Raw genomic sequence first — 18,470 nt, 5'->3', positions numbered from 1 at the left:
ATTTATTCCGCTGTCTTCACAAGGTCAGCGCAGCGTCTTAAGATGATTTATGTCTGCATAATGGACCGCCTCGTGAATTCTGTCTCGTGACGCCCCGCTTTTCTAACTCGGCCAATTTTTTGTCTTTTCATGCTCGCCTCAAAATATCCAAAAAGGCCATTATTTTTTAGCATAAACGCCAACCCGCGCGCCTGTGCTCTAACGCATCGCAAAGGTCCGCTCAAAGCAAAGCCGGCACCTCACGGGTCCCCACATTGCCTTTTGAGGAATCATTTGATAGCCCTATTAACTTTCATGTAACATTGTTTCTTGAAGGCATCCACAGCAAGCGCCTCAGTGTCATTACTGTGAGAAATGTGCTTTCATAGTGAACGTCTTTTACAGAAGTCCTGGAAGACACAAGGTCTCAGAAAAGCCCATAAACGCAGTATATGTCCACAAATTAGGCTTCTATGGGCAGATCATTCCCCCAAAACGGTATTTAGTATTTTAAATACAACTACCATCTACTGATCTTTGAAAATCATTTGTGTGTATGATTATATGTTAATATGTATGTCTGAACACGTGATTACGCTTCATAGAAATTCGCCCAAAAAATAATGGCGATATATTTACTTCAATAAATAAATACACATACTTTCACAGTATATCATGCAGTACCTTTACCAGAAAACATATTTTTCCAGTACTCTTAATCGACTTATACACGATGTTTTAAACTCTACAGAAATATGTCCCTTGCAGGACCTTCACGATCCATTCAAGCCAGCAAGTTTGGAGAGCGTGTTGAGTTTAATCAATTCATAACGTCGAGATGGAGCCGAACTCACTGAAGGTAACGTTTGTTATCAACCGTCTATTTATTTTATTTTCGCATTGCGCTAATCACCACTTACTGTAAGATGTACTCACGTGCCTAATCCACAAAAGTTTGCCACATTGCCTTTACCATGACCACATCTGTGTCATATGTTGAACATTAAAAATAGTTACATGATACTAATTATGTGCAGGAAACTGAGATGTCCTAATGTGATATTTGCCAACCGTGCGTAATTACGCAGGGATGTTTAAAACGTTTGTGTCCACTTAGAAACGATTTGTTTACCAAATGAGTTGATAAGCCATTCATTAATTTCCCTGTTTGTGTTTCCTCTACAGTGGGTGGGCTCGTCTTGCGGTTTACATGGACCATATATATTCTATAAAGCCTTTAAATTTAACCGGGACGGTAAACCCAGGATTCTGTCTCTCGGAGACTTTTTCTTCGTCAGATGTAAACCGGAGGATCCTATTTGCATAGCGGAGCTTCAGCTGCTCTGGGAAGAAAGAACAAGCAAGCAACTTTTATCAAGCTCCAAACTTTATTTTCTACCCGAGGATACTCCCCAGGGACGGACAGGCATTCATGGAGAGGTAGGACTATTAATTCATAATGGATCATTATGAATGATTGGTTTTACAACGTGTTTATTCTCTGTGCGCTCTCTTGTTCGCGAGCATTTTATTAAACAGCCTCTTTTCTGCATTAAGAGTTGGCAGTGGATGATTGGTCTCCGGCGGCAGACATTCGCGTAAACGCCTGCATCAATACTGACATTGATGTGCCCGAGCAGCTAAATGATTGACCTACTATTTGTTGTATTTGTTCCATCGTTTTACTTTCACATATCTGCCTATTGTGGTGTCAACTGCTGAATATGCACTTGTCCAGCTGCGCTCAATAAGGCTGCTGCTGCGCTCTATGGGGTTGATTGTGTTATAAAGGGGCAAATCCGCAAGAATCCTGCGCTTAGGCTCTGTCATTTCATTTCTTGGTAAACCGTGTCAAATACTGACATATGGGCGGAAATTGCGAAACGGTAATGAACGCATGGGGTCAACCTGGCTCAGATCGTTCGGTACGATAGGTATTAGATATTTTGTAATGCTGCCTGATGTTGAAAGAGGCAGAGCGAGTCATAAAGCGTGGCGGAGCACACAGCCAGCGCTGACACGTTTTTTTAACGACTCCGCGCTTTGCATATTTTTTCCATGTGGACATTTCCATCCTCAACAATGTTGATATTGTCAGCTCACATCTGAGGCAGCACTTAAAACGCCTCCGCGTTACATTACGCTGTTGTTGGCACAGAAAGGCAATAGTTATGATTGACTGTGGCCATATGTGGCGCTTGTGATCCGATTACATCGTTGCACTGGATGGCATTAGTCAGATATCGAGGGTTCTTCTCATCGGCTGTTAAAACAAATGCTGTGTTGTTTTCCCCACCGATATTCCTCCAGCAGCGACTACAGCACTTTAATTACTCTCTGCTTGTGATCACTTGCGGCTGGATGGAAATGATTCTCTGCTGCTGTTATATTGTTTATAGGGAGGGACAAAGCCGTGTTTGTACTCCACTCTTCCGCTGATGGTTTACTTACATTCTTTCCTCTTGAGTAATAGAGTGGCTATCACATTTCCCTTTCATGAGAAAGGTGGCTATTTATGGGCTGTCGCTCAGACAAGCTATCATCTTTGTGGCAGCCTTCTTCTATGAACGGGTATCATCTCCTGAAGCCCCCTCGCTTTAGCCTTTAACACGCTGCAATTATTTAGTAATTACTTTGAGTGCATGCGCCGCCGATTCCAAGGCCACAGTTGCGCAACGACATGTCAGCTCCGCCCCTTACCCAAAGACTTATTTGCATTTCAAAGTGCTTACATTCCAGTCCAGTTGCGTTTATCTGGAAAATATTGTATTACCGGTAACTACCAGAAGGGCTGCAGTGCCGATGCAAATCAAATCTCAAAGAATTCAAGGAAACACAGAAGGATTCGAGAGGAAACGCAACTGCTGTAGTTTGTGTATTTAATAACAGAGTACAAGCATAAGAGGAATACAAGCTATCTCCCTGCATGACTTATGCAGCAACTTGCATCACAGCACGCGATCCTGCTTGCACCAGATACACATGCACATGCTTTGAAGTTGCAGTCTTGTAATAGAATAAACCAGACTATGAAATATTATAAATTGGAGGATGATATGTTTTAAGTGCATTGTAGGTGTCTGCCGGCTTATCTCAATTAAAGGGCTTGTCGAGCCTCCTGCTCTCAGCAAATCGGACTACTTACTGTATTACACAGCGCAAATTGCCCTGACAACTTCAAGTCAGTTTATGACCTTCACTGAGCCCATTCACATTCTCGCTGACTTTGCCCCATAACAGCAATCTGTGCTGTGTGAGTCAGCGAGGAGCGTTTACAGATGCAACCCATAATCCAGAAAACAAACAGGAAGGGTAAACCAGCATCACAGAAAGATGTGACATTAAAACTCATTGGCTGTTAAAATTGCGCGCCTGAGTGATGAATGTGTGAAAAGATGATTTGTTTTCTGAAAACGTAAACACCTAGAGAGGAGTTCATGTAGGGAAGTGGGGTTTGTAAACCTCACGTTCGTCATCTTTCTTCAGGACTCTGGCAGCGTATGAAGACAGATTAATGGCTGTGGAGTTACTCTGTGAATCTGTAATTGACTGGCTGAAAACCAAGAGTTCAAATTGTTTACTCAGATATGAACTTGATAACATACAGCTCTCAGGAAGTGTGCTATTTTCACAAGGTTTCAGTGCCAAAAGAGGACATCATGAGGCAAAGCCACAACTTGGTGTCATTGCCTCATGACATTTATTCTTAGTTTGACTTTTGAATATTTTCACACATAAAACAGAAGCAGAGTTTAACACTTGACATGCAAACAACCAGGGCTGTGTTTCTCCTTTTCTCCGTGAGATCACGTCTCGTACGGTATTATCTTAAGCCCGAAGCACAATATCCCACAAATACCCAAAGGCACAACTTTTTCAAAACATCAGAACAGCCATATATTGAACCAGCTCACTGGAATTGGATTACTGATTCACTTGTGTTCTCAGCGGCGAGGTATGATGTAATTTCCTGGTTGTTTCTCAGGTATTTTTTTTTTTTTTTTTTATTTTATTAAGATTTTATTTGTACAGGGACAGTTCACATTAATCGACAGCACACATTAATAAAAACATGACTGTAAATGTGACAGTGTTAGCTAAAAAAGCTAATTTTCAACCGTTGTCCCTGGGCACGGTGTTAAAAGCCGCTAAAAACATTTAAACATTTAAAAACTGTTTAAAAAGACAACAACACAAAAACAAGCAAACAGAGCTGTGCAATACAATCCTGCAGACACAGGATCAAACATGACAGACAAGCAGACAGACAGACAGACAGACAGACAGACAGACAGGCAGACAGGCAGCCTCTCCTGCGCTGTGTCGCCATGTTTTGCTGCGCTGTGCGGTGACAAGAGGAACCAACCCATGACCTACTGTGCTTGTTTTTCTTCTGTCACAGGGTTGGAGGTCAATTCCTTTTTAAATGTAGCCAGCTTGAAATCCAGTCAGCTTTGGCTGAAAATAGAAATAGTGATTCATTGAATAAACCTGCCACTCCCGGCATGTGTTTGCAGAGTAGTTGGTGAACAGAGCCAGAGAAATTGTAGAAATCAACCTATTTATTTGTTTTATTTGTTATTGTATTTGATTTATTCTGGGTTAATTATTAAGTATGTGGAGGAAGCTCTATTTTTCATTGCATCTCAGCCTGACGAGCAGTCTTTACCCCCACCAGTTGAGCTCCGCTTGCTCTTTAAACAGGCTTTGTGTCGAGTTGCTCACCCATTATGACAAACCCTCTTTTGGGGCCTCTGCTGTATTTGTGTGCCTGCAAACTGCCACTGACTAAACAGTCACATGTGTTTTAAAACTCATTGAGTGACACATTACTTCTTCTCACTCCAAGTCGCCTGCCTCTCCTGCTGGTGTGCGATACTTTCTGTTTTTGGACTCTTTATTTCAGGAGAGAGCTGTTGTAGATTACAGCACCCACTTATTGTGTTCTCCGCTTCAGGCGGTTAATTACTTTTGCTTATCTTTTACTATATATCCCACTTTAGTGCAAATACAGCAAGGCACTCTTAATGGGAATTCACAACTGCTGAGAATATTTCTGGATCATGTTATATTAATGTGCTATTATCATCACCTCTGATTTCATCTGACCTCTCTTCTCCTCTATTCTGTCCCTCTAGCTGACAAGGCTTTTGCACACACACACACACACGCACACACACATTCCTACACACACACATGCACTGACAGGCTGGGGACTGCAGTACTAGGCCAGTATTGATTGCTGTGGAAAACACTTTGGCATGCGTCCAGAGCCATTTCTTCAGTGCATGGCAGGAGTCCATGCATGTGTTTCAGTGCTTGGAAAGCCAGCTTGTAGGGAAATTAGATTGTATTCATTTGCTGCTTCTTTGATTTTTCCTCAGGGAAAAACCCTGAATGGGTAATTCAGGCATCTGGGATGCTAGTTGAGTTAAGTGTAAGTGGCTTAGATATGAGACCAGCATTTTGATGGATAAGGTCGTTCTGCTGAATAACTCAGGTTTAAATGTGATATGGTGCACTTTTACAGTGATCTTTTTGAGAACATCCATGCTGCCACCGTGTCTTGTCCAGTCTGCGCATCATACCAAATCTCCCCATTCACACAACAATAGCAGGAATTTAGGTGGTTGGGGGGGGGGGGGGGGGGGGCGTCTTTTAGTGTGCATGTGTAGCCTGCGTGCATGTGCCTCCTCCTGCCGCAGAACAAGTCATTAACTCTGAACACTGCCCTCCAGTGAATTCCTCACCATTGCTGAAATAGCATGTAAATTATTGCCAGCTTTTTAGGGCAGTGTAATTTAAAACCTTTAAAACGGAATACCCTGGACTTCAAAGGCTATAAAAAAAACACTAATATTTCCCATTTGGTTAAGGAGTTGTCATTCTCATCCTTCACAATCCTTCTGATTCTTCTCACCACACTGTGTTGTGTCTTTGCCGCCTAAGTAATGATATGTTACAGCAGTTTGTCAAGGGACTTCTGATGCTCTTTAGCCCGTTTTTTTCCACTTTGTCATTGACTAACCACTTGAACAGGCAAACATTTGCCTTGATGCATGACTCCAGTGCCCCCAGCTACAGTGGATCGTTATTATAACCTTTGAGGAGAATACAGCCACAGACGAGAAGCTTTTGCGTAACACTCCAGCCAATATTTCTCTTGTGTGTCTTTTGACAGAAAGACGTGGAAGTATTCAGTCTGTTTTTGTTTTTCTTGTCTTGCGTGTGCATTTGTTAAAATGCAAGAGTACAAAGCTGCTGTGATTCAAGGGAGCTGACGCAGCTTTTTCGCGGTGTCACCTTACATGATGGATGCCTCACCCACTTTCGGAAAGCCTTTGAAAACTCCTGTTATCTCTCTCTTTTTCCCTGTCATTATCACCGCCAAAGAATGCTAAGTTCATATATCACCCCAGCTCATGTGAGCGCAATCTCTTAATGGAATCAGTGAATAAAAGATGAGTTCAGCACCCCTGCAGATATTACAGCAACGTTTATGCATATGAATAAACTGCATGCATTAAGTGGCAGAACATAACATTATGTACAATGATTCTCACCTTTTTAAGTGTTGTACCTTCAACTCTTTCTCGTCTTGAGGCAGTCTCAAAAATCATTCTAATTCAATTGTGCCTGGCTCACTCCCCAGAGCTCCCTTTTTAATTCCTAGATAAGTTTGTTTTGGGACACTGAAGCCAAGGCCTGTCACGGGGAGGGGAGATAGATAATGAACTCATATTGTGTTTCATATTCTGGTTCTCTCTCGCTCTCTTTCGTTCCCTCTCCTTCTTCTGCTCTGTCTCCTCATTGTCCATGTCACCATGTCCATTACTCAATTACTAATCTCCTCTGGCCTTAGGAATTCCAGTGCTGACCTCTCTGAGGCAGCAGGCTGAAACCTTCCCAGCATGACAGGGGCACTGTGTCTGTGTGTGTCAGTGTGTGTGTGTGCATGTATGTGTGTGTGTGAATGTGTGTACCCACAGTATAGAAAGACACCCACCCACCAGGAGCGTGCACCCCTTGACTCCCGAGCTGAAAGTCTTGTCCGAGCGATGAGACGCTCCGCCGCAGAACGCTGACAGTCAGGAATGTCTCCGTCACTGTTCGCGCACAGTGGCGTGGATTTCTCGCAGGGAATTGTTCATGAGTGATGTGGAATATTTAAGGGTGCATTGTTTCTAATTGGATCACCGTACATACAGAATTGGGAATATCCCTCGCGTGCCGTTTTGCCACCAGTGCACCGCCGCATCCATATAAATTGAATGTTATGGATTTTAATTTCAATGAGATTGCTGGAACAGACTTATCTACAGTTTCACAGCAGAAGTCTGTTTTTCTCCACTTTCAGTCCATTATGTGCAGTCATAGCAATAAATTCACGTAATGTTTTTTGGAGATATCTTGCTGCTGCGGTAATAACATAAATTATTGATAGAAGGACGGAGACGGAATGTAACAGTCAGCTGTTAATGTGTCACCTTGCATTTTAACTCAATCATAAAACAAGCAATTGGAGAATGTGCATGTTCATTGACGTAGCCGAGGTACAATTCTGGCACCACATTAAGACGTTTAGTGTGTGATTGAATTTCAGAGTGTGTACGTGCTCTTAATGCATCTGTGTAGGAAGTGCCACTGAAATGACACCAGGCTGTCTGGTATGTTGCTGATGTGGAGTGTCACCTCTTGGCTGGGGGCTTGCAGTCCCGTGACCTATATTATCAAGTGGCGTGCTGGCTGTGTCTGCCGCTTTGCTTAACTATCAGCTGCCTAACTGGAAATGACAGTGCAGTGTGGATGAGCAGCATTTACAGAAGAGCAGGTCTCTAAAGCACGTCTTTGAAACCCCAAAACTGATGAATGCTGCTGGTTTGATTAATCTGTGCAATGTCGTGGTGCTGAAGGAATTAGTCGATAAATTGATTTGACAGAAAATTAATTGACAACAATTATAGTGTTAGATGGATCATTTCAGTCATTTGTTGAGCAAAAATGTGACCGGTTATTTTGATTATTTATCAGTCTGTCAATAAATTTCTTCCATTTTCTTAAATTTTTGTGCCACAATCATATAGTTGAAGCCCAAGTTGGTGCCTTTTAAATTTCTTGTTTTGTTACAGCAACAGTCCAAAACCCAAAGAAATTAAAATGCTCGCAACCAGAGAATTATTGGCCGTTTTGAGTGAGAAACATACAACTTAAACGATTTATTGACTGTCGAAACAGTTGCAGATCAATTGTCTGTCAATTGACTCATTGAATTATAGAATTGTCATTTTATGTGATTGTAAATTGAATAGTTCGAGTTTTGGACTGTTGATTGGACAAAAATAGGTAATATGAAGTGTTTTTGGTTAATTTTTCACGGAATCAATAATAATCACAAGAGATTATACTATGAAGAAAACAATCATTGTTTACAGCCAGTTTGTGTTCTTCTTGTTATTGGTAGAAATTCTTCTGTTTTTTCTTTAATTTTGTAGAGGCACACCAGGCTGGCGTAATGCTGCTGTTGTGATGGTTTCTCAATAACTGGTTCTGACAAACCCCTTCCATGGAAACACAGCACATTTCCTTATTCAATATCCGCCGTAACATTTCTCAATCAAATATCATGACTAACCACAAGCGAGTATGCAACTTCCTGATTGTAAACGCTTCATCACACCCCACAGACTTCAGCCAGTGCAGAGTTTGCGGGTGAAGTAAAAGAAAGCTAATGGACGCGGCCTGTTGCAGCGCCGCTCACAGACTGATTATATTCTGGACCGTGTTGACAGCTGCTGAATTGCTCTCACCTGTTGTGTTTTGCTCTCAAGCTGAACAAGTCCCCAAACAGGATCTGTTGACACTCACACAAGGCAGCATGTCATCCAGCTGATTGATATGGAGGGAATGGCTGTGTGTTTTTACGGTTTGCTGTTGCTGTGTGTATGCTCTGGTGTGCTATTGAATTACTTGGAAGTACTGCTGTTTGACTCATACGTCAGCCGCAAAACATTCAGTACATTATTTTTGCTTCGAATGGACTCAACTGAGATATTTCATGGTTATGTTTCTCTTTATGTGCCGTCAGTAGATTGCATCGAACTACAGTGGCACATTCTGTCGAGATACAGTACAATGTGCTTATTGGCTGTGGGCTGAATGCTATGTACCGTTGCTCTACATTATTCAAATGGCTTGCTTTTCTGAAGGTAGAAACAGCAGTCAGTTTTTCATTGCATGGAAAGCCAGTTACAATCACCCGCCACCATTTGACAGCTGAAGACAGCTCATTATAAGAAGACCGAAAACCCATGTTTGATGTTTCTACTTAGTGAGGGAGGCACAGCTATATCAAGCTATCCCTCGCAGGCTTTTCCTTTATAAGGAAATGCTGTCTCCAACTGGTTGGGATTTGATATGCCTGTAGTTGCAGAAGACGTGAGAACTGAATATGGGTAATTGTATAGACAGAGCCCTCAGAGAGAATCGGAAACGCTGAAAAGTCATGTGTTCATGTGTTTGTTTTTATAATATGGCGACAAAATGAAAGGAACACTTTGAAATAACTTTTCAAAACACGGGGAACGCAGCTTAAAATGCCAAAAGACCAGAAAAACTTGACATTTTAAGCTTCACATTGGAAGGATTTACTGCCGAGTTGTCCTTTTGGATTTCATTCGATCGTAAAGGTTTAGCTTTCACTGCGTTCCCTCTCTCCTCATTCATGCATACGGTGATTAAACATGAGTAAACAATGAGTAAATGAATATTATTTTAATGCCAGTAATATACAGGCTCTTTGAGGGGAAATGTGTACAGGCAGACAGATGCGTGGTAAATTGGAGATAACCAAGGTAAACATCAGAGACCTACTCGGAGTGTCTGCATTTCTGCCTGTACACATCTGTCCTCCAGATTTCCCTGTTTCTATAATAGCCATCTTCCAGCACACTACTCCACTCTGTCGGTAACAAGCACTTCAGCCATTAGTCCTTCAAATGGAAACACATTTAAGCATCTCCGCTTCCTTGCTTCTCCGTCCGACTTGTAGTTCTTCAAGTATGAGCGTTATTAGATGGGGTTGAATCAACCGTAAAAAAAGAAGAAGGTTGAAGCACATACTGAGAGCAAATCTTATTAAGTAAGCCAGCTGAACAGAGTAAAGTATGTACACAAACGCACCACAGTTATATTAGGCTTACCTCAGTGTCAGCCATGCACATCACTGCTATAGATTTCCATTTATAGTTTTCAGACAGTGTCATATTCGTTTTATTGTGTGTCAGGGAGACCACTGGCTCACAGCTTTCTCCTGTTCAATCATTACACTCTCACTCACAACAAATTACATTTCCTCTGCTCCTCTACACTGTCAAGGTGTAATCACAGCCGCTGTGTTAAAAGCATAAAAATCTCAACATTCATGGCGAACATCGGCAGCCTGACTTCCTAAATGCTAATCAAAAAGTCTGAAAACATCTACGTCCCCGTTGACATTGATTTAACTGCTGGCATAAATTCAATTCAGCAATCACCCGCATTATCCATATTCATGGTGCAGTAATTTACTTACATTAATGTGCATCCACAGCCGTAATGCTACTCGACTTACGCATCAATTTGGTTGATAAATAAGGACGTCCTGTTGTTCGTCCAGTTACTTCTAGCTTCTGATTTTAATCCTGTTATTTTCACCCTGATTGAGTTCATTTTATACTCCCACATTACTTGCCAGTGGTGGAATGTAACAAAGTACATTTACTCAAGAAATGAACTTGTGTATTTTTTCAACTTGTTCTACTTCTGCATTTTAGAGGGAACGAATGTACTATTTACGACGCTGCATTTTTGACACTTGTAGTTCCTACTTTGCTGATTAAGATTTTACATGAAACAATATGGCATGGTGCAGTGGTATACTATTACTCTAACCAGTAGTATATATAAAGTTAAGTGTCAAAAATGTATTCCACATTGGCAAACTCTGATACATTAAAATGTATTCTTTAGTGACAAAAAAGAACAATATAATACACTAAAATAACACTTGTGAGCCATTCTTCATAATGACTTCTATTTTAAATTCAGAGGAGGTATTTTTAGACACTGGTATTTATACTTATAGTTAAGGAAAGGCTCTCCATACGTCGTTCCCCAATGTTACATACGCAGTGGAAGTATGGAGAAACACACATAAGAAAAATACATGTTTTGTACTTCAAAGCAGAGCTATAATTGTAAACAAAACTACTCATTACACATCACCTAACCCACTGTTTAGTGAATTAAAGGCTCTAAAATTCAGAGCCTTGGTATATTTTAAAATGGCACAAATAAGGACAAGTCAAACAGAAATACTAAGAAAGTATTTGCTTATAATGTGAGAAAAGGTACAAATCATTTGAAAGCAATATGTTTAAGTAACAAAGGGTCAAGTCGAATGTAAAAACTCACTGTTTATTTGTTAAAGCGCGGGATTTATGGAACTGAAAATGTCAGGGACACTTTGTGAGTTTAAAAAATGCTGAAAAGAAATAGACGAATATAAAAATGTTTGCTCAAAATGGCATGTTGGCCATTATAATATAGTAGAGAAAGTTCAAAAGTGTATTCTTTTAATCCCAAATTGTTTCTGCAATTATATACAGAGCGAAATAGATTTCATGCCGATGTGCTGTTTTTGAAATATTTACGTGTCTGTGCAACAAAACTCTTTCAATCAGAGTCGTAAAATTGTGGCAAAATAAAAGAATCCATGACCTCGACATAGTTGCATTGAACTGCCTATATGCGCTGATTGTAATTGGGATTCTTCCCCGCTTCCTTTCAGCACGAGGTAATTGCAGTGTCTGAGAAGGTGATTGTGCGGCTGGACGACTTGGTGAAGTGGACAGTACCAGACTTCTCAGGATGGACCCACTGTCTGAAGGCCGAGCCCCTCAAACCCTCTGTGCTTCGGGAGCTGGGGACCAACGGGAGGCGGGAGGCCCTCCACCGCTACCGGGAGAGCACCCTGACCAGCGGACTCAACTTCAAGGATGTCCAGCGGGAGAGGACACAGCTTGGTGAGCGTCAGCAGAAACCTCAATTTCTTTTGCCGTTTTTGAGGTTGTTTTTTTTCCATTCCAAAAGGTTACTGCAGAGTTTACAATTTCTCTGGGCTGCTGTGTTGAATGTTTCTGTATTGGTGTCCCGTTTCCACCATAAATCAGCTTATTGTTTATTGTCCTTTGGTTGGTTTAACAAGTGTTGTCTTGACTGCAGTAATTCATCAGTGTGTAGTTGGAATTCCTCCCGATATAATGAGCTGAGAATCACGCTAATAGAGGCAGGACAGAGGTAATGGCAGCGCGTTTGCCAACGCATTATTATCCCACAGTAAAACCGCTCTTTTTAGAGTGCGGCAACAACAAAGGCAGCATTGCAAATATCACATAATTCAGCTGGTAATGTTCTTAAATAATTGAGTCACATCAAACTGCAGTCTACGGCTCCTCTGACGCCGTCTACATCAGTTCAGATCGTAATTGGCTGTGTATCTCTGGAGCTTCAAGGATCATTGCTGTTTGTGTCTGAATGGTTGTCTGGCGTATCCATCATGTATACGGTGCCATTAAGTGTTGGTGATTGTTTGATTCCTGCACCGGGCTCTTTGAGTCTCACGTCAGCATTTCCTATGAATCAAGCCCAACATAAAGCTGGATGTCTCTGTGGATGATTCATCCGATGCAAATAGGAAACTCTGGCATTTGAGCCTAATAATCAGAAAGAACATAATGTTCCCCTTGAACCTGCTTCCCAGTTATTTGCCTCTCTCTCATATGGCTGTGATGTAATGCCTAATACTGATTATAATGGTATAATGTAGCTTAGCAAACATGCTAGAAATACCATCATGTCTTGTCAGATTATATGTATGTATCCTGCCAGAAATGTATCTTTTTAATCCTCAATTAATTCATTTTTCATAATCATTTGATGCCTAAAGCCTTTGTGGAAGTGAAACTGCTACAGGCTTGAAAACATGAGCTTTTATTTTCGCAGAAAAGAGTGGTTTATTGATGAGTCCTGGACTGTTTTCTGCTCCTGATCTTCCAGGAAGAGAATCTGTGGTGTGTTGCTATGCAATGCTGTAATGCCCTTGATTACTCGATATTGCTTGAATCTCATACACAAAAAGGACAAGAGGATCGATAATGGATGCTTTGTTGTTATTCCAGCAATCAATACAGTTTGCTTGTGCTTGTGTGCGTGTGTGTGAGTGTGTGTGTGTGTGATTGCTTGCTTTCACAAATAGATGTGTCAGCCTGCTTCTTAAATGATATTGTGTTCCATATCAGGGCTTTCTATAAATGTGGTGTTTCGTCCAGGTTTTATAGATTTATCCATTGTCTGTGTAATAACCGGACAAGGACGCTATTGCTAAAGAGGGGTTGTGTGTGTGTGTATGTGTGTGTGTGTGTGTGTGTGTGTATGTGTATGTGTGTGTGTGTGTGTGTGTGTGTGTGTGTGTGTGAGTGAATGTGTGCGTGTGTTGCTAATGAGCAGCGCTGCCGTTAATGACTCCATCAGGCTGTTTCTAAATGCACTTGTCACTCCGATGGGACACTCCGCCAGAGAATCTGCCCACTCAGCAGAACGGGCTCAGACTCTGGCAGGGCACCAGAGACACACACGTACACACACATGCACACACGCGCACACACATGCAGATGGACCCATGAACACACGTTACACACCGACAATCAGTGGTGTGCACTCACTTATCCATTTGTTTGTTTGTTCACTCCCTCTTTGGCGTGGTGGTTGTTGACAGTCTAACAATATGAGCGATGCGGAGTGTTTGGGAGAGAGGGTGAGATATTACTTATTCTTCAAAATCAAGTGCACGTTACTCTGAGCAAGGGTTTGCATAGAAATATGAAATATGCCACTGCAATCCTGCTGACTACGGAAATGAAATATTCATGCCCCAGCAGCAGATCAGATATAAAAGCACTCTGAGAACATCTTGCAGCTGAATGTCTGTAATTCTGTGTAATATTGGCTCATTGACTGAACTGACTTTTTATGATACAGCTATATGCTCTTTTTTTGGATTGGATTTATAAACAGAAGTGGCTGCTCGCTCTTTTTACTTGAATGATATATTTTCTGATTCTTATTCTCGGGCTGATCTGTAACTATGTCAGAGGAATTGGATTGTTCCCCATAACAGGATACTGCAGCAATACCACAAGCTGCACAGAGAAACATTGTGAGCTAAAGAGCAATAAAGTGTGCCATTGTTGTCGAGGGAAACCGTTCTCTCTTTTTCTTTTTTCAGTGCGTATCCTAACTTTTCCTGGCACGCTGCCAATGTGAATCAAGTACACTGTTATATATTGTTGTCTCACAGTCAACATATGAAAAATACTGAAGACAAATGTGTCTGAAATATCCAAATGACATTCATATTTCCCCTGATCTGCATCGCATACAGAGAGCAATATGGTTTGGTAAGTAAACAAAGCTCCATTCTGTCTTCAGAAATGCATAAAGGGTGAAACCAAAGAGGCCCGCACAGAGTAAATGAATTAATTAGAGAAACAAGTGACCTTTGCTGCTGTCCTGCAGCATCGACAGCTGTGACTCTAAAACCTGTGAGGCAGAGAGATGATTGGTAGAATTCAAATTCCAGCTTTCGCCAGGCTTTGAAATGCAGTGTTTTAAAACCAGGAGTAAGAGGACATTGAGAATGACGTCATGTTCATACGCCTTTTTAAAAGTGAAAGAAAAAAAATAATTTGAAAAATGAAAGACACAAAGCGTCAGTCTGTTCTTGCCGTGATTTAGACAAGAACATTGGGATCACTCTAATGTTTGAACTGCACATATGATGATATTGCCGGCAACCAATATGCTTAGCTTAGCATGAAGACTGTAAACAGGGGGAAACCGTTAGCTTGGCTCTGTCCTGTCAAATCTCGAGCTCACAAATTAACATCCTGTTTGTTTGATCTCGAAAAAAATGCGGTGGACTATTTCTTGGCTGAGTTCCGTAACGTCTTCCTCTTGTTGCCACTGTGTCGTTGCCACAGAGCCAGGCTAGCTGTTTCCCCCTGTTTCCAGTCTTTGTGCTAGGCTAACCGGCTGCTTGCTGCAGCCTCATATTTACCTTACAAACATGAGAGTGGTATCATCTAACTCTCGGCAAGATCAAGGAGGAAAACGGTTTACAAAATGTTGATTTTAGGATGTATAGTTTTTCAAGGATCTCTATGAGCTAAAAACACAGAACAATCTGTCTCCTCGTGGTCTGCATGTAACACAAAGGACATTAATCACATTAAAAACAGTGTCGTTTCCCACATACAGTAAACCAAGCCCAGTAATCTTATCACTCGAATAATTCTTCGAGTGCATGAAGAGTGATGTATTGTACTTTGCAGTCTTTACATAATCTGTAATGTGATTCACTTAATCAGGTAAGGCAAACCGTCCACTCAGTTTATCTTGTATTGGACTGAGCATTAGAGCTTCTTTTTACTGTTCAATCCACCAGGGATGACTTGCCAGGGAAGTTTACATTGTGCCCCACTATCTCTCCCCAGAGAACTGGCCTGATTCTTTTTTTTTCATTGCTGCCTGCCGAAATTGGTTTCTGCTCGTATACGACGAGGCCGAGCGTCTGCGAGCTGTATCTGCTGATACAGTTTCTTGGCTTTAGCCAGAAGAAACAGAGAGCTGTAGAAGGAAAATAAAATGAATAAAATACAAAAAAAAATAAAAACAAAAGGATTGCTCTTGCTCACAAAACAGCTCAATCGGTTTTCGGTCTCGTCTTTCTTCAATTCAAGCCAGTGAGCAGTGAGTTGAGATGATGTGGAGGATTATACAAGGTCAAAGCTTGTGACTCCTGCATTCAAAGAACATAGATGGTGTTGCTGACTCCTGCCCTCACCTGTAGCATCATCAGTAGCTGGTTCATCCCTCAGCACTGTGAGGATCAGGGCTGTCTGAGTAAACAAGCCGTGTATCCGTGCAGGCGGAGAACATATACAGTGTATTACCAAAGCAGTCACCCCTCCCCTCGACTTTTAATACTATTTCTGTGCTGCAGCACCTTTTGAAAATTTAAGTAAACGACACCATGCAAAAATATTATTATCGGACTTATTACTGTCTGATATTTGATGTCTACTGCAGTGCTGCATATTAAAACTGTTAGGGATGTTAATTAAGGTCAGTTATTCATTTTTCAAGGAAAAGCATGTTATTCATGCAGCTTCTTTATTCTATGAAAAGCTGTAAATAGTGAGCTTTGATTGATGATTTCCATCCAATAGGCCCCTTTCACAGCGGCCATTCTGACATGCAGGGTAAACACAGGTGTAATTGATGAAAGGAATTACGCTCCCATTTTATTCAGTGTGTCACAGCTATTCCAGTGAGCCAACAGGCACAGTGGCCCACATAATTAATGTTGTTAATAACACCTGTGTTTACCCTGCAATGACAAGTAAAACTGGCTGCTACATCAGTGTCCGGAGTCAAATGTGACGTGATGTGATTTGAAGTTGTACTTGAGTTGTATGTATAAAATGAATGACATTATGGCATTTACCTGCTATAATCCTCAATAACTGACCTAACTGACTGTGTCCTAATTCCATACTACTTACTGATTCTCTACGGTATACTGTTGAACAATTTAGCAGTTAGCATTTTATGATGGGTGTGACGCACTACAAGTCAAAGTTGAACCGGTCTCACCTTTTTCCGACGCTCCAAAGACGCGTTGAAACGTCAACCAATCACGTGCTTTTGTTTCGCCCCTTTTCCTTCCACCTAATGAAATTCTGTAAGCAACCCCTCAGTGCTATTTCACGTCCTTACTATGTCTACAACCTCTTGAGCTTGGCTGCTGTGTTGCCTTTGACCCCTTGTCATGTTAAAATAGCATAGCGACGGCTCCTCAGGTGTTTCAAGTTTTGACAGTGAGCGAGCATGCACAATACCAGGAACCTGAAATCAAAGCAGCTAAAAGCAATTCAGCCACCATCAATTGTATTATTTACACCTAGGTGTTTCCTATTATGAAGATGCTACACAGCCAGGCTCGGCGCATATACCTGAGTTGATATCCCGACAATATTTCAGTCGGAACATTTCAATTTGATGTGGAGGCTAGATTCTGTCCCTGTTCAGAGACTGTCGAGAGCGTCACTGAATGTTTGTGATGCGGGCAGGAACCCGGCGATAAGGAAACAGACAGATGCTGTCTTCCCATGGTTGATTTGTCTTGGCGACAATACAGAACAATATTTGGAGACTTTGAGTCACTATCACACATGAAAATGTTTTATGTTGCGACTGCAACGTGGGAAGGAGGAAAGCGGTTTCTTGGAAAAGATAAAGAAAAAGTGTCGCGGTGTTACAAGAGTAATGGTATGGAGAGAGAGAGAGAGAGAGAGAGAGAGAGAATGCTTTAGTAAGACACGCCACACTGTGTTCCTCCATTCAGAATATGTGGCAGATTGTATCGCTTGCACTTGTTTGCTTTCCGCCTTTCAAACATATTTGCTTCCCCTTCTGCTTTTTTTCCGCAGAACTAATTCTACAAACTGTCCAAAATCCTTTTTTGAAGTCATTTAATGGAGTGTTTGTATTGATTATGTGCCTCCCTCACACCCCTCCCCACTTTCTCCCCTTCTTTGGTATGTTGTTTTTCTTCTCTTCTTTTTCGTGGTGCTGGGAGGCTTTATGGCAGTATCTTCTTCATTATGCTCAGACCTGTAGGAGAGAGAATCACAAGCTGTTTTTCCTCGCTGATGTGCTCATATCATTAATTCACTTCTGACTGGCCGGAAGCCAGAGACTTCTAAATCTGTAAGCAGTAAATTGTGTGTCGGGGTGGAAAAATCTATTAGATGTTTGAGCATGCCTCGAATTTGAATGGGAGAAAGAGAGAGAAAGACACACTGTGAGAAAAAGAGAGAGAGAGAGAGAGAGAGAGAGAGACCACCCTACATCTCAGCGATATCCTGTTATGGCTCGCACCGTGATCAAATTCAGCTTCGTCGGACAGCTAACGTTACATTCATTAATAATTTGTGTTATTTTATTTCTAGACTGTCACATAATGTGTTTTTTTGCTTTGCGCGAGGGAGGGGGCTGCAGGCTGATGTGGATGGTTAAACAATGAGAATGGCCTCGGAGGAAATGAAGAGCTCCGTCTCTCCATTAGCGAGGTCTGAAACAACAGTTGTGTCTCTCTTCTCTCCATTAGTCAGGTCTGGAACAACAGAGATGCTATTGATGTGACCTCTGCCAGGCATCTTAAATAGACAGAAAGGGAGTGAGGTTATTTCATAACACACTAGCTTGACTCCTTCTAAGACACATTTCCCAATAGATTTTTTTTTGTTTTTGTGTGTGTGATTATCTTATTATGAAAAGCCATAAAATCACATGAATCAGGAGGTCTTTTTTTAATCTCAGGTTGTGTTTTG

The 18,470-nt window shown here is 41.5% G+C and overlaps 1 protein-coding gene across 1 annotated transcript in view; it reads left to right on the top strand.

Annotated features, from left to right (window-relative positions):
- Window positions 1-817: 817 nt before the first annotated feature.
- The window catches only part of arid5b (AT-rich interaction domain 5B), a gene marked incomplete at its 5' end in the record, with an annotated part of 73,470 nt that continues 55,817 nt past the window's right edge, over window positions 818-18,470 (top strand). The window contains 3 exons of the mRNA XM_079280480.1: window positions 818-838; window positions 1,165-1,419; window positions 11,807-12,041. Of these exons, the coding sequence (XP_079136606.1) occupies window positions 818-838; window positions 1,165-1,419; window positions 11,807-12,041 (511 nt within the window). The remainder of the gene's footprint in view (window positions 839-1,164; window positions 1,420-11,806; window positions 12,042-18,470) is intronic.

This window comes from Melanostigma gelatinosum, assembly GCF_949748355.1.
Source record: "Melanostigma gelatinosum genome assembly, chromosome: 12".
NCBI classification, from domain to species: Eukaryota; Metazoa; Chordata; class Actinopteri; order Perciformes; family Zoarcidae; genus Melanostigma; species Melanostigma gelatinosum.
This window is presented reverse-complemented; position numbering and strand designations above follow the sequence as displayed.